A 22,300-nucleotide genomic window follows, 5' to 3' on the forward strand; every position below is an offset into this window, starting at 1 on the left:
AACATGTTGGAAATGCTTTGGAAAGGCTGGAAAGGATCCAGTCCCGGAGCACAGAAATCTCACGCTCAAACCTCCAGTGAGGGTTTCAAAAAGTGATGGCTTGGAGCTGTAGTCATGGTGAGAAAACAAAATAGATTGGGGAAAAACCAGGAAAATATGGGAAAAGGGGGGAAGGGAAGGGAAGGGAAGGGAAGGGAAGGGAAGGGAAGGGAAGGGAAGGGAAAGAGGAAAGGAAAGAGGAAAGGAAAAGGAAAAGGAAAGGAAAAGGAAGGAAAGGAAAGGAAAGGAAAGGAAAAGGGAAGGGAAAAGGGAAAGGAAAGGAAAGGAAGGGAAAGGAAAGGAAAGGAAAGGAAAGGAAAGGAAAGGAAAGGAAAGGAAAGGAAAGGAAAGGAAAGGAAAAGGAAAAGGAAAGGAAAGGAAAGGAAAGGAAAGGAAAGGAAAGGAAAGGAAAGGAAAAAGGAAAGGAAAGGAAAGGAAAAAAGGAAAAAGGAAAGGAAAAAAAGGAAAGGAAAGGAAAAAGGAAAAGGAATTTGAAGTTTGGGTTGGAAGGGCCCTTAAAGCTCATCCAGTTCCGGGGCAGGGACACCTCCCACCATCCCAGGCCGCTCCAAGGACAGACTGCCCTGGTTGAGAGCTCTGGGAGCTGGAGGGATTTTGAGGATGGGCCAGATGAAGCATCCCGAGGGTTCTTGGCTGAGCATCACCCCCGGGCTGGCAGGGAGCAGATTCCTGGCGGCTCCTGGGGGTGCCCTGTGCCAGCCCAGCCCGTGAGGAGAAGTTTGGCACCGCAGGGAGCCGCTGGTGTTTCCCCGACCCTGCCATATGCGGGCAAATGGAGGAGAGGAGGGAGAAACGCCCTTTTACCACGAAAATTAGAAAAGGCAAAAAAAAGCGGAAAAAAAGCGCGCCCCCATCCCAAGCCATTAGCACGGGCATTGTAGCATGAAACACAAACCCTTCCTCCCGAGCCACACAAAGGCCGGGCAGAGTAATTAATGCAATGAAAGGGCCGGGGCTTGCAGATGGAGATGCGGGAATAAAGGCGCTCCCCGGCGCTGGGCTGTCATGCATCGCATGCTGCATCTGTTATGGAAATCAGGGCTAGCGGGGCCTTTTGTTCGGGCTAAAGCCCTCCCAACAGGGATTTGGCCGCAGTAGATTTTCTTGTTATTAAACACGATTTCGGGCTAGTTGAGAGCAGATGCTGCCGCAGCGTTTGGAACTAATAACGGAGCTCGGAGCGTGCAGCATCCCCGAGAAGTCTGGGCTCGCCGGCGAGAGCGGTTCCAGCCCCGCTCCCTGCTTTGCACATGAATGCTGCCGACACCAGCTGAGCCTGCTGGGCTGCCCTGGCAGCGCCCCCCGCGCCCCCGTCCCGCAGGGACACTCCAGTCACACACCAAACACATCTCCGCCCTCCTCGTCCCCGCGAGGCACCCAAAAAGCTCCCGGGCGCGTCCCAAAATGTTAAAATATCCCTGTGATGTCCTCTGCGATGGATGTTTGGCCGTGTCAGGAAGGAGAAGAGCAGATCCAGAGCCAGCCACAGCTTCTCTGGGCAGGAGAAGAGGTTTTCATAGCCCTGAGGCTGAGGTGTGTGTCTGTCCGTCCATCCATCCATCCACCATCCACCATCATCCCCATCACCGTCCATCCGTCGTCGTCCATCCATCCATCCATCCATCCATCCATCCATCCATCCATCCATCCATCCATCCATCCATCCATCCATCCATCCTGTCCATCCATCCCCTGCTGTGGACCATGGAAAACGAGCAGGACAAAGAGCATCAAATTCATCCCGAAAAGGACAAAGAGCATCAAATTCATCCCGAAAAGAACAAAGAGCAACAAACACATCCTGAGAAGGGACAAAGAGCACCAAAATGTCTCCAAAACAGAACAAAGGGCACAAGAACACCTCCTGAGGAGGACAGAGAACACCAAACACCTCCTGAGCAGGACAGAGGGCACCAAAACACCTCCTTAAGAAGACAGAAAGCACCAAACATCTCCTGAGCAGGACAGAGAGCACCAAAACTCATCCTGAGCAGGGCAGAGGGCACCAAACACCTGGGCAGGACAGAGAGCACCAGAACACCTCCTGATCAGGACAAGGAGCGCCAAAACACCTCCTGAGCAGGAAAGAGAGCGCCAAACACCTCCTGAGAAGGATGAAGAGCACCAATCACCTCCTGAGCAGGACAGAGGGCACCAAACACCTCCTGAGCGGGACAGAGAACACCAAACACCTCCTGAAAAGGATGAAGAGCACCAAACACCTCCTGAGCAGGACAGAGAACACCAAACACCTCCTGAGCAGGACAGAGAACACCAAACACCTCCTGAGTGGGACAGAGAACACCAAACATCTCCTGAGTGGGACAGAGAACACCAAACATCTCCTGAGTGGGACAGAGAACACCAAACACCTCCTGAGTGGGACAGAGAACACCAAACATCTCCTGAGTGGGACAGAGAACACCAAACACCTCCTGAGTGGGACAGAGAACACCAAACACCTCCTGAGCAGGACAGAGAACACCAAACATCTCCTGGTCAGGACAGAGAACACCAAACACCTCCTGAGTGGGACAGAGAACACCAAACATCTCCTGAGTGGGACAGAGAACACCAAACATCTCCTGAGCGGACAAAGCTCAGCAAACCCGCGCTGCTGTGCCAGGCAGGAGCGGGTGACAGGGCAAGGCAGGGCAGAGCCCGTTCCCACGTCAGGGATGTGCTGCTCCCATCAGCACTGGCAGATTTCCCTACACGCCAGACAAGAAATGAGTCACGTCTGCTTCAAGGCAAGTCCTGAATCCAATCTGCAGCTATTCCAGCCAGGATGAGGTTAATGGCTCCTCTTGGAGTAACGTGAAACTCGGCACAGCCACCTCCAACCCCCTGACTTGGGAGGTCCCGACTCTGGGGGCAGAAAATGCCCTGCAGCCCCAGGATCTGCTTTTGTTCTCTGGAAAATGGTGCGGCCCTCGGTGCCATCAGCATTCCCGAGGAGGGGGAACACATTCCCGAGGAAAGGGACCATATTCTCGAGGCAGGAACACATGTCCGAGGAAAAGGGACGCATTCCCAAGGAAGGGATACATTTCCGAGGAAAGGGGACACATTTACGGGGAAAAGGGACACATTCCTGAGGGAGAGACACATTCCCAAGGCAGGGACACATTCCCGAGGAAAAGGGACACATTCCCAAGGAAAAGAGCCATATTCCAAAGCAGGGATACATTCCTGAGGCAGGGACATATTTCCGAGGAAAAGGGACACATTCCCAAGGAAAGGGACCATATTCTTGAGACAGGAACACATTCCCAAGGAAAGGGGGCATATTCCTGAGGCAGGGATACATTCCCGAGGAAAAGGGACACATTCCCATCGCTGTGGATCAGGCCACGAGGCGCAGAGTTGTAGGAAATAGAGTGAGGTTCTCATGTGGTACCATTCCCTTTCCCCAGTCCCTCAGTGGTTGCTGTCACCTTGTCCTCAGCTCCGAGGTCACACCCGAACTTAACTCTCCTTCCTACACCCTCTGATCCAATTCCCCCATCCAGTTTAATGAGCCAAGATGGCGCCAGCCCCGTGAGGGGACCCGCCATCTTAGGCCCGATGACGCCCAATTTCACCTTGCCATCGCAAAATGGCGCCCGGGACCTCCTTTCTCCTCTCTCCCTTCCCACTCCAGGGACTGTCATATCTGTCTGGAGCTGTCCCAGGGTGTCACTGCTGATTTTTCATTTTCATGGCAGAGCATTTGACTCAGCATCCTCTGCCCCCACCCCAGGGCACTCCCAAGACCTCCAGTCCCAGTTGCTGCCATGGATTCCAGCCCTGGAATTCCAGCCCTTGTGTTTATTTATCCTTCTGCTCCTTCCCTTCGGGTGTTTGCTCAAGTCGAGCCTCCTGGTGCTGGGGGTGAAGCTTTTCTTTGGGTTTTTCCCTCAAAAATCCAGGTGGCCCTGGCTGAGGCCACACGCCCAGGCCCACAGGGCATAACTTCACCCCATATCTGTAAATATTTCGTAATATTCAATATTATCACCATTATTTCACTGCAAACACACTGAAATTCCCCTTTATTTCAGAAATGCACACTGCAGGGGGATACTGCTAGCTCCCCATCCATATTTTATATTTTGCTGTAAAGTGAGTAAAATGGTAACTTTTATCCCAAAATGGCACCTGGACTGGCTCCAAGGGGGGTGTTCCCAGGAGAAGGAGCCCAGGAAGGTGCGTTTAACCAGGGAATGTCTCTGTTTGCTGTGGGATTAAAGTTTTGTTTAGAGGCTTTGCTCATCCCTTCCTCATTCCCATGGGAATGATCCCAGCGCTGGTGCCACCTCCAGAGCAGGACAGGTGACCACGGCAGAGCAGGAACCATCCTGAAAGGATCCATCCCCTTTCCATGAGTGAAAAACTGGGAATTCCTTGCCAACAAGGAATTGCACAGCAAATTGCAAAGGCAGATTTAGGAGCACATCCCAGAATTTGTGCCATGAGGTGGGTGGAGGGCTAAAAACCCATTTCCCCACTTGGAATTCTTTCTTCACAGATCCTTTGGAAAACTGAGTGAGATCTTTTCTCTCCTCCTCAGATGATTTCTCATCCCTCATCCTCCAAGATCATTTAGGAAGGATAAATAAAAAACACTTGGCAGAACATCCCTTGTGCCAGATCCCGAGGATCAGGATCCAAGGTCATTTTGGACACTTTAGGACCTGCTAGGAAGATGGAGGAGCTGCAGGGGAAAAAAAATTTAAAAAAATTAAAAATATTCTGTTTGAGCTTTTAAATTGGCAGCAGCCACTGTTCCAACTCCAGCCTCTCCAAAGCTTTTTCAGGAAGGCTGGTACAAGAGTGGGATGAGATGGAGAATCCCTGGAAAAACTGGTTCATAAATCTTTTAAGAAAGGAGTTTGGAAGGAAGAAACGAAATGAGCTGAGAATTAATAATTACTTGATTTTCAGCAAGTAATCCCTCTCTTAGGAGAGGCTGGCTATGTGAAGATGAGAAATGCCAGCACCTGACCCCAAATCCAAAATCCCCTTGGAGCTTTAAACCACCACCAATCTGGGTGGAAAAACCCCCTAAATATCCATCAAACAGCCCAACTTCAGCATGTTAAATTTAGTTTTATTTCCTTTCTGGAGATGGTTTAAGAGTCCTTCAGCAGCACCTTCCTAACCCACCCCGTTTGGGTTGTGACCATGCCACACTGGGGAGTGACCCAGGAGCACCGTGAAACATCCAAAATTCCTACAAAATTTGGGGAAGCTCCAAACTGGAGGTTCCAGAGAGAGACATTTCTGTTCTTCCACCAGGAGCCAGGGAAGAGCAGCTCAGAGGGAGCAACCACAAAGCCCGGCTTGCAGCTCACACAGAAATCCCAGGAAAAGCAGCAGGAGCCTGGTGTGGGACCACAGGGGTTGGGATGAAGCCAAAAAGAGTGGCCCAACTGCTCCTCTGGGTTTGCAGCTCTGATAAAGACACCACAAACCCTCCAAGAGGAACCATTAACTGGGAAAAAATCCTTTATGGAAAGAGGCTCCAAGGAAGGAGGAGTGGAGCTTTTCCTGCTGGCTCAATTTCGGATCAGTGACCCACGAGCTGTGTTGGGCTCCTCGACCTGGCACAGATGGGAACACCAAAGACACCTTCAGATGGCAAGGACAGGGAGAGTTTGGGTAATTAATTAACCCCTCACTCATTAATTACTCATTAATTACAGCACCTACAGAGCTGTTGGGTCATTGGGAAACGCCAAGGCAGCTCCAAGGGACAGGAGCTGAACAACTGCTGGGAATTCGGAGAACACCACAGGGAGATAATTCCAACTGTTCCTGCCTGGACTGACACCAGGAGGAGCCCTTGGGAGGGGAGGATGAGCTGCAGGTTCTGCGTCCCAACAGGACACAGGAATTCCAGGACAACTCAGAATTCCAAGGATTTCTCAGTAGCACCAGCAACAACAACAGATGGAAACACCCAAGACACCTTCAGATGGCAAGGACGGGGGTAGTCTGGGTAATTAATTAACCCCTCACTCATTAATTACAGCACCTACAGAGCTGCTGGGTCATCAGGAACACCAGGGCAGCCCCAAGGAACAGGGAGATGAACTGCTGGGAATTCTGAGATGGAATTTTGAGATGGAATTCTGAGATGAGAGCACCACAGGGAGACAATTCCAATCTTGACACCAGGAAGGCCCTTGGGAGGGGAGGATGAGCTGCAGGTTCTGTGTCCCAAGAGGACACAGGAATTCCAGGACAACTCAGAATTCCAAGGATCTCCCAGTGGCACCAGCATCAGGAACAACCCTCAGCTGGGAATGAGTTTTTCTGGCAAAGAACAACCTGCAAGCTGAATTTAAAAATGTGAAAATTCAGCTTGAGAGGCAAAGCAAAGCAACCCCCACACGTGTTTGCTTTGCTCCTCTGCCTCTGGCATTCTTGGGAAACAGCTCTGGGAAGAACCCACAGCAAAGTGGAAAATTTAATGCCCAAAAGGCTGTTGCAAGAGAAAGATTCCTATTCAAACCCCAGCACAATTATGCCCCAAAACACACAAATATTAATGAACTACCACACAAAGGCCATTTCCACTACAAGAAAATTCCTTTTTTTGTTTTTTAATTCAAAGAAAAAAAATGGTATTTTAATAAATACTGCAGAAACATTAACCAAACATACAAAGTGACTTCAACAATTAAAAAAAAAAAGTAATGAATGTCCTGCTTTATAACAGTTATAACTTATTTTTCCACAATATTTAAATACAGAAAGAAGCACTTACCAGCTATTTTGTAATACTGCCCTAAGAGCACTGTTGCATCAGTTAAAAGCTTATTATGGTGGTCAAAAATGTCTTTTTTTTTTTTTTTTTTTTGTGGGAAATAACCAGAATGGGAGTGAGATTTGTCTTCTTTTCTCAGATGAAACAAAGTGCTGGGAACACACAGAACTGAGATTTAATTATGAGTTCATCTTTACCTTTGCACGAGTGAACAGAGCTTTTAAACACTTCAAAAATGAAGCATCACCATTGGGAATGAAATGCTTGTCCTCCACAAGCAAAAACCAGCCTGCTCAGAGCTTTGTCTCCTTCCTTTGGGAGAAGTTTGGTGAGTCAGGAAGAGTTGCAAACCATTGGAAAAGGCTGATTTAATTCAGTGTAACAACAGCAAAAAGGGATTGGACTGAACCAGTTCACCCCATTTCAGGACTGGGGGGCTGGATACTTTTGGGTTAATCCTAAAACTAAGGGCAATATCCAGTTCCCACTGGGGACCCCTTAAGGCCTCACAGTTCTTCATCAGACCCCTTTTCCTCCCCAGAATGAGGAGCACCACAAAAGGCTCTGCTGGCTCATTTGCAGGTTTTTGAGGGGTATTATTGTTTTTTTGCAGTGAGCCACATCCCAGAAGAGCATCTGTCTGCAGCTTTCTGCGGGATCCATGGGCTCTCCAGCTCCTGGGAGAAGCCCAGGGGGGTTTTTGGGGCTTCCCCAGGTGGGCAGTAAGGCTTAAGGAACGATCAGGGCTGGAAAACCACGAACCATTTGCCATCACAGCTCTCAGCACCTCCCACTTGAACCTACAGCAACGAGGCCACACAGAACACCAGCACTGGGCACCAACTCCACTCCACATCACAACCACAAAGAGGAACAGCCGAGTCAGAGCCCTGCAGGGCTGCTTTGCCCCCACTCCCCTCCCCCCAAAACCGCATCCATCTCATTTCCACGGGAATTCTGGGAATCCTCAAACAGCTGTCTTCATCCCCGCCGTGGATCAGCAAGGCAAAACTCCAAAATTCTCCTCTCGGTGACACACACGGCCTCGGTATCCTCTCCATTTTCACAATCAGCTACTTAAAAAAAAAATGAGATCAAATCCTTTGGAAAACCAACTCTAAGGTCACGGGGATAGTTCCTTAATGAGAAGGGCGTATTAATAACGTCTTCATTAAAAAAAAATATCCCATTAAAGTATTATTTGAATGAAATCAAAGTGGTAGCATCCAGGAGCAGAGCGTTACTAAAAGAAACAAGCACTGTCCATCACATCTCTCCTTTGCAGGGTTATTTTCCCAATCATTCTCTCTTCTCTCAGCACATTCAAACGTTTTCCCTTTTATTATTATTATTTTTTTGGCATTGTCTTCAACAGAAATTCCTGATGCCATCTCTCTCAGAGCCTTTTCTTCCTGCTGCTCAGTCCTTAAGTACAGTCTCACACAGCAGGAGAAGTCTCCACGAAAGCACTGGCAAAGCCCTCATTAAACACCCTGTGGCTGTGACTTCATTGAGCTCCAACCCCTCCTGGATCTTCCTCCTCCTCCTCCTCCTCCTCCAGGAAATCCCAGCTCCTTCACATCACCGTGCAACTCTTGGCTTTGTCCTTTCTCAAGTCCGTGGCCACTGTGGACAGTTCTGGCCTGCCAGGCATGTGTGAAATTCGCTTTGTGGCCCTCTGAGATTTGTTTCGTTTCACATTTTTGTTTGTTTTGTTCACACACGCCAGGGTGGCGACGTGAAAAATGTCTCTGACACTGTTTTCTGACTGTAAGGCTGAGCATTCGATGTATGTGGCTGCTCCAATCTGTTTGGCCATATTTGCACCCTGAGGGGAAAAAGGAACATGTGATCAATACCAAGTTGTGCAAAATCCTCACAATTCCAGCTCAGCGCCGTTTGCTGGAAAATCCAAAGCTGACTTGGGAAAATAAACAGAGATTTGCTTGCAGGAGGAGTTAAGCAAGTGTCCAAGCATTATCTGCTGTGCTGATAAACACAAACTGGGAGAGAAAAGGAAACAACTGCAAAAAGCCTGAAGGGTCTGTGTGAGGTCTTTTCAGCAGTTTCACCTTAACCTGAATCTGGGAAATTCCTGGAAAATCTGGCAGCTTCCAGGCTGAAGCCTGAAATCTCCAAAGAGAAATTCTGTGCCTCAAGGAATAAGCAGCTGTCCTGAGCTGGAGCAGAGCCCCTGTTCCAGCTCCAGGAAGAGGGCAAAGTTCTTAGGGAAATGTGTTCTGGGAGAGTTCTACCAACTTCCTGATAGGCAACAGGGAAAAAGAACAGGAGGGGTTATAGGAGCCCATTTTCAATTTTTATTTGGCCATATTTGCACCCTGAGGGGAAAAAGGAACATGTGAGTTGCGCAAAATCCTGAGCAATCCTCGCAATTCCAGCCCAGCGCTGTTTGCCTGGAAAAGCCAAAGCTGACTTGGGAAAATAAACAGAGATTTGCTTGCAGGAGGAGTTAAGCAAGTGTCCAAGCATTATCTGCTGTGCTGATAAACACAAACTGGGAGAGAAAAGGAAACAACTGCAAAAAGCCTGAAGGGTCTGCATGAGGTCTTTTCAGCAGTTTCACCTTAACCTGAGTCTGGGAAATTCCTGGAAAATCTGGCAGCTGAAATCTCCAAAGAGAAATTCTGTGCCTTAAGGAATAAGCAGCTGTCCTGAGCTGGAGCAGAGCCCCTGTTCCAGCTCCAGGAAGAGGGCAAAGTTCTTAGGGTAATGTGTTCTGGGAGAGTTCTACCAACTTCCTGATAGGGAACAGGGGAAAAAAGGGGAAAAGAACATGAGGGGTTACAGGAGCCCTTCTTTAGTGATTTTTAAGAAGTCAAAGCAGGGATATTTGTTCCAGCAGCACAAGGCAAACAACCCAACATGTGACAGATGACAATAGCCCAGGATCCCATGGTGGATTTTGCTACTGAATACAATACAGCATTATGTGAAAAACCAGGAGTTGTTCCAAAGGAATTTGATTTCTGAGGGGGTGAACCTTTACTAAGTTACAAAAAACCAACCACATCCTTGATTTTGCTACTGGAACACAATACAGCATTAAGCAAAAAAAAAAAGGGGAGTTGTTCCAAGGGAAATTTGATTTCTGAGGGATGAATCTTTACTGAGTTACGAAATCCAACCACATCCTTGAGGTGCCACCCCTGTTCCTGCCTCCAGCCCCTCAGTGCCAGCCTGATGACACCAATCCCTGGGCATCCAGCCTCCTGTTTGCCCTGCAGTGATGCAGCCCCTTATCAGTGGCAGAGGGGAGAGGCCTGATAAGGCAGCAGGAGCTGGTGGGAGCAGCCCTCCCCACAGTCAAACATCTCAGCTCCTGCTCAGCTGAGCCTCAGAAATGTTTGCTCAGGTGGAGCAGCCTGAACTGGGAGGCTGGAGCAGGGTGTCACCAGCCTGTCCTTACCCTCCCAGTGCTTCCTGCTGGAGTTCAGAGGAATGGGAAAGCTCTGACTGCATTCCAGGCAAGGGAATTTAGAAAAAGCTGTGTCCTCTGTGTTCAGCTCCTCGGGGGTACAGGCTGAGCTGTGAATCCAGGGGAAAAAATCCACCTGCCAGCAGAGTTTTGATCACTCTCATGGAAAGACTTGATTTTACTGAAGTCCTGCCATTTTCCAGTGTAAACATGCTGCATCCTTAGTAACCCCACATCAGGAGCTGCTGCTTTGGAAAACATGAGGGAGAAACCATCCCAAACTGGTTGCTAAAGACACTGAGGTGACTGGTGGAGGTGCCACTGTGCCTCCCACAGGGTGATTCAGCTGCCATGAATGATCACACACATGTGAGTAACAAAGGGAAGCTCACTCAGAGCAGTTTCCCTGCTCCCTACATCCTGCTCTCTCCCATGACCTGATTCCTTTCCCTTTCCTCTCCTCTAATGCCTGCCTCCAAACTTCTCCCTTCCCCAAGAGCAAAGAACTCATCAAGAATTAAGATGCCTTCTGCTGTTGCTGCACCTTCAGAAGGAAGCAAAGGGGTTTTTTAAGGAATTGGGGACAGGCTATATTCCAACATAATGTCGTGATTCTAAAGTCAAACAACATTCAAATCTGAAGTCTGCAGACAGCAATTTTACCAATTTGTCAGTGAATAAACAGGATGTGTCACCTCTCAGCTACATTTTTGGTGTGTGCACGCACAGAAAAGCAGGAAGTTTTTAACAACTCACCTAAAAAGCAATTTGCAACCAAAAAGCCAACAATTTATGATGTTTAAAGGGACGATTTTATGATGTGTTGTTGGGCTGCAAGCTTTCCTTTAGTCCTGAACAGTTCTCAAACCAAGGCAAATCTGCCTTTTCGGCTGCACTGGCGTCATCATGAGGGAGAAGCTGCTCACAGTGAGGGCTCCAGGGACAGCAAAGGGGTTTTTCTTGCCTCCTGGGGGACAGAAAAGGAGGTGGCCCCTACCTGGTCGTAGGACACGGGGGTCTGCCTGTGGTTGGAGAGCTCCACCAGCGTGCTGACATCGGTGCGCAGGTCCGACTTGCAGCCCACCAGCAGCATCTTGGTGTTGGGGCAGAACTCCTGGATCTCCCCTTTCCACTGCAAAATTGCAAGTTTTGTTAATTGCTGGGATGCTGAGAATTTGGGACTTTTCTTTCTTTTAGACTAAACCCCAAGAGAACACTGCAATTGACTTGTGGCCGCGGAGAAAGCTTCCAAAATTGGAATTCTGAATTCTAAAATTATAGGTGTGTAGTTTGAATAGAAACATGTAATATCACATAGTAGAAAACTTAAGAGCTTAAGGTTTTAGACTATAGTAATATATAAAAAACAAGATAAAAGTTTTAAGACAAAAAACTAGTCTTTCTTCATGGGTTTGGGTGGTATTGTGTAATTAGATTAAAAAATCCACATTACAAGCCACGAGTAGTTAGTTATCAAGTCAAAAATAAAAAGAATTTAAGTGCCTATTTAAACTATTTATTTTTAATAGTTTAAATTAAATTTAATAATTATTTAAATATAATATTGAAATAGTATTATATTTTATATATAAAATACAAATAATATACTATATAATATATATTTTATAGTTATATAGTATATTTATATATTTTATTTAAATATAATATTAAAATTAAATTCAATTTCTTAATTAAATAGTTTGTCCTTAAAAAACCTTGTAAAAAAAGAAATAGAACCCCATTTTTAGTTTGTTAAAGAAAAATACTGTAGAGCTCACAGTTTGTAAAAGTGTGATATAAATAAAAACTAATAAACATTCAAGTCCAAACAAAAACTACCATCTCACACATTTAATCCTGACCCTAACAAAATAAAAAGATAAAACTCAACAGTTAAAGGTTAAATCCAAAGAAGCAATGAGTAAGAACTTTAATCAGTCCTGACGTCCCAGGCTGAAATATTTTTATGTAATGTCTGGATTTGCCTTCAAGGTAATTTGTTGAAGGCATCAGCTCCAGCAGAACTTGGTCAAGGATGAAATCTTCCTATCTCACACACTCATGAATTCCACTGCCTTACTAATCAGGAGGGAATGAGTTGAGATTATGGACCCACATGAGCAAAGGTCTGCAGAGCTGCAGGGCTAAATGTGAGTTTATTGCTGCATTCTCACCCCAAAAACCACACAAATCTGTGCCAGGTGAACCAGCGAGGAGCCGCTCAGACAGAACTTGGGATAAATTCATTTGGTTTCATCTTCCTGCAAGGTTATCTTGAGAACTCAAAGCCAAAACCTTCACATCATAATCCAAACAGATCATACTCCCTAAAATTTAAGGCTGTAATTTGGGTTTAAAAGCATTTTAAGAACAATCCCTTGCAGAATTAAGTAACCAGCGTTAGCAGGGACAGGAAAACCACAGCTCTGGATGCTTTTTGATACAGACAGAGCAGTTTTGAAGCATTTTTTGTGGGCTATTCAGAGCATTGTAAGGCACTTGATCCCAGTGAGACAAGAATCACTGGCCCCAGCCTCAGAAAAAAGGGAATTTCAGGTCACTGAGCCCCAAACCCACCACTGTGAAGCTGAGTATGCTCAGCAGCCAAGGAGAGGACCAGGACCACCCTGCAAACACAGAGCTTGATTATGGAAATTCCGTGTTCGAGCTGGGGGGAAGTGTGCCACAAGCTGGGAGCAGTGATCTCATGAAGGGCTTGGGGCAGGGCTGCATTTCTGTGCCACTGCAAGCTCTGCTGGTGCCTTCCAGAGGCATTTGTCACTGCTCCGTCACACGTCAGCCTCACAAATTATGTAAGGCCCTGGCAGAAGTCCAAACCCTTGGCAGATAATTTTTACCCAGCAAAGTTTCCCAATCCAGTTACAGGAACATGTGAGATACAATTTCTTACAGCACCTCACACCACCCTCAACAATTCCTTGCTGTCTCAGGGCTGAGGAATGAGAATTTCCTGCAGCCTCCAAGTGTCCATTAGCAAGTTTTTGTTTTCAATTAACACCCACCCCTTTCAAACAAATGACCTCAAATTAAAGCACCCTCCTGTCATCGCTCCATTTAAAGCAACAAAGTGGAAGTTTCCAGAGTAGGAACAGCACCACTGCAGGGATTTGAAGATGAGCTTGTCCAGCAGAGCTCTGTGCTCAGGGCTTGCTCAAACACTTGCCTTTTTTAGGACACTGTCCAGGGTTTCTGGCCGACTGATGTCAAAGCAGATCAGGACAGCGTCGGAGTCAGGGTAGGAGAGCGGGCGGACGTTGTCGTAGTAAGGAGAGCCTGCAGGGAAAACAAACAACATCTCCTTTAATTGCTGCTTTCCTCTTCCTGCAGCCATCCAGACAGCCTGGAGAGGCTTTCAGAGACAGCCCCGCAGTGATCCATCACCCACCAAAGGCTCGGGATGCTCCCAAGGAGAGCGAAACACTCAGCTCAAGTTTAAGGCCCAGCATTAACCTGCAAGGGAACAAAATCTCCAACCCTAAAAAGGCTTTTTCTAAAGCAGATTTGAAATTCCTCAGTTTTGATTTGTCTCACAGCTAATTTAAAACAAATAGCTCCAAGTGCAAAAAGCATCTTTAGCTGTCACATTGGCAATATTCAGAAGAAACTCTTGCTTCAAACTGAAGAACTTGTTGCAGGAAACAGATTTCCAGCAGGGAAAAATCCCAATCCTGTAGGCAGGCACTCAAGTTATTTGTCACAAAAAAACCAATAAAGCTTGCAATAAATGTTTATGTTTAGCCCATAAACCAGATTTTTATCAATAAGATCAAAGCTAATTTAGTAATCTGGGGGAACAGATGTAGGTACAGTGCTGCTCTTTGTGCTTGTTTTACTTGCAGGCCTGTGGAGGGATTCTCTGTTTTCCTTAACAACAATCACAATGTGAAAACTTAAAATCTGTCCAGTGTTAAAAATTGTATTTTAATAATCTGGTGAATCTGGAAACAGGCTTGGGGGGGGAAAGAAAAGGAAAAAAAAAAATCTTTGTTTTTTCTAAGAAGTTGCTCAACCACCATTAGGTTTGGCCTTAAATGTGCTGAGCTTCACTCCCTGAGGAAAATACATTTCTTTATGCATTTAAAAGAAAACTTAAACCAGTTCAGTGGTCCAAAAAAGGAAGGGCATGGGCAGCTTAACATTCATTTTCTCACCCACCATACATCCTTATTTCTGTAAATCCTAAAACACAGCAGCCCCTAAAACACAGCATGGAACACCCCCCACAAGAACCCAGCTTCCAGGAGTTTGGGGGTTATCAGCTCATTATCCCACGGATTTCCCAGCTCTCCAGAACTAATTGGCTGCCAAGGTCTCTGATTATTAACTGAATTAGAGGAATTGCTCAGGTTTTGCCCTGACAGACAGCTCAGGCTGCTGCACAAGGAATGGTGTGAAGGGCTCGCAGATGACTTCACTTGGAAGGCTTCTCCTGCACGGGAAAGGAGGCAAGAATCCCAGGAATGTTGTTTTTGAAATGAGGAATAACACATGGGGAGTGAAGCATTACCAAAGTAGGTAGCAGAAGGTAATTTGGTGAACGAGAAGGATTTAATTCGAATGCTCATCTCTGTAAATGATGCCAATCTGACAGAGCTGTCAGAAAAGGCTCTTCACACCCCACTTCAGCTGAATTCAGCACAAATGACACGTTGGGAACAAATCTCAGCGAGGTGACCCGGAGTTAACTCCTCTCTGCAGCTATCAATGAACATTTTCCAGCGCTAATTACAGCCCAGTATCTCCAGCACTGCTATTACAGCCCCGTCCTGCAGCCCCAGGGCTGGGTTATTCACCCCGCAGCCCCAGGCTGGGTTATTTGTCCTGGACAGGAGGAGCTGCAGCACCAAGTGGCACTGAGAGCCACCTGGGTGACATTAAAGCACGGCCACGTCTCCCCGAGCTCCAGCAGGCAGGGGCAGGATTGAGGGAATCCTTAATGGGCGCTGCCTAGAAAGGAGTCTCAGCAAAGCCTCACCCAGAAACTCATTCCTCACACAAATACCTCTGGGCTCACTCAGCAGCTCCAGGGATCCCATTTATGTCCAGGACACGGATTTGTGCTCACAGTCCCCACCTCCAGCCCCGAGACTCCTTCCCACCCCTGCTTTGCTTGGAAGGTTTTCTTTTCTCCCCTACTTTGAATTTCTCCCATTTCAGACGCTGAGCTGGAATAAAAGCACTTTTAGCAAGCTTAGGAGGGATATTCCCCAGCTTTTCTCCAAGCTGGTGTGTGGCAGAACAAACAGAGCCCATTTCAACTCCTCGAGCTGCAGGATCCACAAAGGAAATTTCCTGCTCTCATTTATAACCAAAGCTTTATTCCTGTGCAAATAAAGAGGGGCTGCAGCCCTCACTGTGCAGGCCTATTCAAGCTGGCATTTTCATGCCTTTGCCCAGAGAAACCCTCAGAAGGCAGGAATGTGAGGAATGAGGCTCGCTCAAGTCTGAACAGACAACTCCAGCACAGCCCAGCCAGGCTGCTCCCTCTTTTTCATGTTCCTCTGCAGATTTGAAGCCGTGCCAACCCTCGAAAACAGAAGGAGAATGTGGAACTGGAGCCATGGTATTTGTGGGGAGAGAAAAAAAAAAAAGCCTATTTGTGTTTGGGATTCTATTCCTGCAAAATAAAACATTTTTGGCAAGGACAACATGGGTGGTTTTTCAGCCTTATCAAGGAGTTGCTGATAAGGCTATAGTTCATTTTCCTTTGTGCCGGACATTTATTCCAGCTGCAATCCTCCTATTTTTTAATTTGTTTGGCAGCTTCAGTAATTTCAGCCAAAAATACTTGCAACATTAAGGATGGTCTGCTTTTGAAACCTTATGTTTCATGCAGAGTCCAACAAAAATTCAGCTTTTAGTCTGAAATAAAACCCCATCCCCAGCAATATGGTTGGGTTTGGCCTAGAGGGGATGCCAAGCTTAGCTTTAAATACTCCTATCTTAATAAAGAACAGAATTACATCATTAAAAGCTGAAGAGTGTTTAATTTTGGGGTGCTTTAGCACCACTTGGAGGTGCTGGATCAGGGAGAGGTGTTTGGCTGGAAGATGCAAAGGCACCAGGAGGGTTCAGCTGCACATCCTGAGGCCAGGAGGGCTCAGTAACAGGCAGGACTTTCCTATTTCCACACCAGCAAGCAGCCACCAGGAATTAGGCTTTGGAGCCTTTTGGAGGCCAGTCAAGTGAAAGAACAACAGATGAACAGCAGCATTCTCACTCCCAAACCCTTGGGCTCACTAATTATCCCAGAAAACACAGCAAACACTGCCTGCTCCAAGGAGCTGATTCAGGGCTGATGGTTTTCCTCCTTCAAAAAAAAAAACAAAACCCCAAAAAAATTGGGATGGCTGAGGTGGATTTTCAGTGCAGGTTATCTCTAAGCAAAGAGATATCAAAATACTCACAGTTTTTTGTAGGATCACACCTCCAAGGGAAAACTTTGGGAGGGCACTTGGCATTCCCAGGTATCAATTCTTATTAATTCACTTGTAAAAGTAACAAGAAAACCCTGCTAAAAAGGGCAATTAAAACCAGAAAAATCACAGAATTCCACAAGAGAACTGAGAGGCAAAGACAGCAATTGGACCTTTCCTTTGCAGCCCTTACTGCCAGGGAATTTGGGGAATTAGCAACTTTAATTCCTCCAAGTTTCAGCTTTCTCCTGAAAGGTTTCAGCACGAAACTTTCCAATTAATTTCAGTCGGTATATGGACACTGAGCACATTGTATACAGTCAAAAATCACAGCAAAACCAACTTGACTCTCAGCTCCAAGGCCCTTCTGGATTTAATTACTTGCTAATCCCCAGCAGTTGTAAGTATTTCTGGCCCTGTTGAGAATGATTTTATTGGAGTAGCCACGGTTCAAGCAATAAAGAAACCCCCTAAAACACATTTTAGGGAGACACAGGTATGTACACCTAATTAATGGCATTTCTAAGCCACAGCTGCTGCTGTCCTAGAAGAAACATAAATATCAAAGGAGCCAAAAAACTTGATAAATACAGATTAGATGGTAGATAAAGGCAGCTAATACAGATTCTTTTTTTCTTCACAGTGGCCCAGATGAAGCTTTAACCCGGAGAAACTTTTAATATTCCACCTCACACAAGAAGCAGAGCTCCCAAACAGCTCAAGACTGCCACATGTTACCACAGAGCAGAGTAATTTATGGTGCAGTGAGATTGCAACCAGACATTCCTGCTTTGGAGAGGGCTGGTAGTCCCAAACCCCATTGAAATTCTACTTGGCAAGTGCTTCCCTTAATGCTGTGGCTAATTTAAATCCTTCTAATGACTTGCAGAACTAGACAGCACCAGCAAACATTTGAATAATGAACCTCCCCGTTCCATTCCACTCTTACTTGTCCCATATTACTATGGGCAAATCCAAGATGCAACAACAACTCCCCAATGAATTTTAAATTTTCTATCAGTTGCATGACACCTAGAAGTTCTCTGGTAAAAACACATTACTGTCGTTGGTATATAAAGAATTACAAACCAAAACTGGCAGCAGGGCCTGTTCTCACCCTCACACAATTATTTTAACCAATGGCCACAGCTTTTCTGATTTTCCCAGGGAGCAAAAATGGAGTTGGAGGTGGCAGCACATCCTTCCAAAGGATTCACTGCAAAACCTAATTATCAACTTTAATTCAAAGCACCAATTGGCAAGGCTGTTAAATGCTCCCAGTTAAAAAAAAAAGAGTTAAAGATGAATACAAACTACTGATTGAGTCATCTTGGAAGTATCTGCAGCATATTCCAAAAAAAATCTCAATTAACAGCATCTTCTCCCCCCTCCCAGGAGATATCCAAGCACCACAAAACCTGCAGCCATCACCTCCCCCGTGTTGCAATGATCAGCCATCTTTTGAAGTTAATTAGATTTAGCCCTGCTTTAAAAATGCCATTCAGACATCTCTTCCAACTCAGCAGAGGAGCAGGACAAAGACTTGTAAAAATTAAATTACCAAGACTTTCAGATAAGGCTAAAACACTCCCTTATCTTCCGCTGTCTGCTATCTGCTGATGAGATTCTGCTCTGGGTTAATGGGCTTGGGCAGAGTTGGGTTTTTGCACGGGCTGAGAAGGGATGTTGTTCACGGAGCCAGAATTCCTCATCCAGAGTCCCACAGCCAGAGGATGCACTCAGCACCACTCAGTAAAACCAAGCACTGGGTCTTTCAAGCATTTCCTCTTCACTCTGGGGTGTCAGACAAATCACCCACTTGGTCCCAAGCTTCTGACTCAAGCACATTTGCTCTGAGTTCCAGGACACAGGACAAAGGCTGGCAGGTGTTTTTTCTTCCACTGCTTTTGTCTTTTGAAGTGCTAGGGAGTATTTCATTCCATGGGTGTCTCCAGCCTTTGACAAGCAGATTCCAAACCTTCCCACGTCCAGCCCGTGTGTGTGTTGTATGTTAATAAAGATAACATTTTCCAAAATAACTACTAATTTTTAATAAGCCCTTGCTCCATAGTTCCAGGCAGCTTAGTAATCAGCATGAAAGCTCCAACCAGACATACTCCACAAATCAGCAAGTCTCACTTGGCATAAGATGAAGAAAAACAAAAAAAAAATAAAAATCAGCTCAGAGCAAAGCTGATACTGGTTGCGGGCAGAGGCTGCCTTTTCCCAGTAATCGTGTTGCAAGAATTTGGAATCGTTTCCTCAACAGCAAGAGGGAAGCCAACCCGCCGCCTAAACTCCTCTTTTAAACAGGGATTAACATTTTCATTCCTGGTAAAAGAACTGCTGTCGCACTGGGGAGGAACTGCCGGGTCCAAATTCAGCATTAACGAGCCATCTACACAGAGAAAGAGAGGCACTGCGTGTTCTGCCAAGTTCCCGCAGGTTTTTTTGCCCATCAGCTCTGCGGATGATGTTGATGCACACCTCTGGTGATAATGGTTCCTGGTGTCATTCCCCCCTGGACATCCTCAGCTCTCCACAGGCAGAGCCACACCGGCTCCCCACGCTCCTCTCCGGCACTGAGGCAGCAATTTTGGGGTGCACCCTCACCCCTCTGGCTGTGTGTGCAGCCCAATTATCCAAATTATCAACGACAGGCGGATCTAGAGGAGCTCCTGTCTCAACATGCGAGCAGAGCCAGCCAAACACCAAACCCCTCAACCTTGGAGCCGTCTGAGCCGGTTTCTTCCAGGTAAAACTGGAAGAATGAAGAGCCTGATGGGGGAAAGGATGGTTCCCTCTGCATCCCAGAGAATCAGACATAAATTCTAAAGGTTTTTCCTAAAAGCCGTTCCTGGCCTTAGAGACTCTCTAGGACACCGAAAAGTGCTATATTTTGTAAAAAACCAAGGAGGCATTAATGAGGCCACCGGGAGCTCCAAAGCGAGCTGAAATAATTCACCATTAGCACACAAACACCTTTTCCCTCTCCTAGGAGGCCAAGCGGGGTTTGCAGGCAGCAGAGCAGCCCAGGCACCCCCGGAGCTCCCCAGAAAGCTCCTTCCAGCCAGGCAGGTGAGAACACATTCCCCTGCAATGCTGACAAACCGCTTCCCGGAGCCTTGCCCACACCCTCAGCCAAGCACACCCCGCAAGGATAGCTGAGATTTTTGTCCAAAAGCCGTCGGAAGCAGCCGCATGCGGAGCCCGGCAGCCCCGCCGCTGCTCCCGATTCCCCCGAATTGCCGGGATGCGAACGGGAGCGCTCACCCGAGGTGTCCCAGAGGCTGAGCTCGATGCGCTGCGTGTCGATCTCGAAGCTGGCCGTGTAGTTCTCGAACACGGTGGGGACGTAGCTCTGCCGGGAGACAGCGCACGGTCAGCCCGCGCCCATCGCCGCCGCCCCGGCCCCGGCCCCAGCCCAGCCCCGCTCCCGTCCCGCGCACCTCGGGGAAGCAGTCCTTGGCAAAGACGTGGAGCAGCGCCGTCTTCCCGCACTGGCTGTCCCCCACCACCACGATCTTGCACTTCACGTTCTGGTTGGGATCCATCACCGCCTTGCTCGATAACTTCTGGCTCGCTCTTCTTTCCTTCATTGATCTCCCCTTAGTCCCTCCGGCCGGCCACAACAGAAGAGAGGGGGAAAAAAAAAAAAAACCAAAACCAGCCAAAAAACCAAACTACACCCGGGACTCCTCGAGAAAAAAAGGCAAAAATAATGTGAAAAGTACAATAAAGCCGCTGCGGTGGAGGACGCAGAGCCGCAGACGCGCCACCGCCCGCCCGCCCGCCGGTCCCGCGCTCACTGCTTTGTCCCCCCACCGCCCGCCTCTATTTATAGCCTCGCGCCCGCCAATCACCGCCCGCCGCCGAGAGGGCCACGCCCCTCCGCCGCACGCCGCCGGGGCAGTGCGCCCCCTAGGGGAGCCGGGGGGCAGTGAGGGGAGCCCGGCGCCCTCAGAGCGATCGGGGTCATAAAGGAGAGGGCTGTGGTGTTTATCGAGGGATTTTATCTGTAAATGTCGGCGGTGGGAAAGGGAACGGCGGCTTCTGGGGCTGTGCGGCCTCCAGAGGTGGTCCGGGGTCTCTCAGGGGGTGCCCAGTGCCTCGGGCTGGGATGAGGGATGGCGGGGAGAGCTGAGGAGAGCAGGGGGCTGAGGGGAATGAGGGGAATGAGGAGGGATGAGATGGCAGGGCTGAGAAAGGATGAGAACTGAGAAGGGGTGAGGAGAACTGAGGAAAGATGAGGAGAGCTGAGAAGGGATGAGGAGAGATGAGAAGGAAGGGCTGAAAAAGGATGAGGAGAACTGAGTAAGGATGAGGAGAGCTGAGAAAGGATGAGGAGAGCTCAGAAGGGATGAGGAGAAATGAGAAGGGATGGTGCTTGTGATGGTGGGCAAAGGGGCTTTCCCCTCAAAACATGGTCACAAGGAGTGTGTCGGGATATAACAAAAACACAGAATCATGGAATACTCTGAGTGGGAAGGTACCACAGGGATCATGGATCCAACCCCTGTCCCTGCACAGACACCCCAAAATCCCACCCTGGGCACCCCTGGCAGCGCTGTCCAAACGCTCCTGGAGCCCTTGGGAATGTGCCCATTCCCTGGGGAGCCTGGGCAGTGCCAGCACCCTCTGGGGGAAGAGCTTTGCCCTGATATCCCACGCTAAACATGCCCGGACACAGCTCCAGCCATTCCCTCAGTGCTGTCCCTGTCACCGAGAGCGGAGATCAGTGCCTCCCAACCATCAACATCCTCCTGTTTCTTCCTGGACACAACCCCAAGCAAAGCTGGCTGGGGTTCAGCAAAGGATTGAGCATCATGTCTGAAAGGAGAGCCCTGAACAAGGGACAGTTTGTGAGCGGCTCGTAGCACTCATCTCCCTCAAGAGCTCCTCTCTTTTCCCCATATGGCTCCGTGTGGCAGCGGGATCCCTGGAAAAGGAGCTGGAGCAGGGCCTGCCTCCCCTCCTGCCTCCTTTCTGGCTTTGCCTGGCTCAGCCAGACACAAGGGTGGCCACCCTGAAGGTGCAGCCTTGGCCTTTTCTCTTGAGTCACCCAGGTCATGAACCCGGCCCGTGTCAGTTCTGGGCTGAAACGTGAGCAATTCATCAAGTTTTAAAACAACATCCTGATAAAAGGATGTTGGCTCGTGCCTGTTTGGCCACGGGGAGATGCTGCCCTGACTCACATGAGAGAATCCCAAACATGACATTTCAAAATTCAGTGCTGATATTTTTGGGGTTTGTGACTTGTCATATCTTTCGTAGGTCAAATTACTCATTTCCAAAGAATCGGTTTCTGTTTGGAAACAATATGCAAAACACTGAAATTTGCTCAGTGTGCCGTTTTTGTAAGGTCCTGGAGCAGACAGATTTCCATCTCTTTTTTATGTTTTTAAATTAAAAGCTGCTCCTTTGCAGTCTCCATCCATCCCTGCTGTCCACCAGCTCTTTAGAGAAATGGTGCAATGGGAGGAATAAGCAGCAAAGAAAATTAATGCCCATAGGAAGCTGAATTTTGTTCAATATTGGAACAGGAGATAAATCTGGAAAAATAAAGTTGTGTAAATGCTCTCAGGTGTTCTCCAAAGGGCAGAAAATCCTGAT

General features: G+C 47.7%; 1 protein-coding gene across 1 annotated transcript; it reads right to left on the reverse strand.

Moving 5' to 3' along the window:
• Positions 1 to 6,646: 6,646 nt before the first annotated feature.
• Positions 6,647 to 20,481, reverse strand: RND3 (Rho family GTPase 3). The gene is made up of 5 exons (XM_030952495.1): positions 20,137 to 20,481; positions 19,961 to 20,048; positions 13,435 to 13,544; positions 11,248 to 11,382; positions 6,647 to 8,642 (listed from the first exon to the last, which is right to left on the reverse strand). Exons 1-5 carry the CDS (start codon positions 20,284 to 20,286, stop codon positions 8,391 to 8,393), a joined length of 735 nt encoding a protein of 244 aa, XP_030808355.1. The 5' UTR covers positions 20,287 to 20,481; the 3' UTR covers positions 6,647 to 8,390.
• Positions 20,482 to 22,300: the final 1,819 nt, after the last annotated feature.

This window comes from Camarhynchus parvulus, chromosome 7 (assembly GCF_901933205.1).
Source record: "Camarhynchus parvulus chromosome 7, STF_HiC, whole genome shotgun sequence".
In the NCBI taxonomy this organism is placed as follows: Eukaryota; Metazoa; Chordata; class Aves; order Passeriformes; family Thraupidae; genus Camarhynchus; species Camarhynchus parvulus.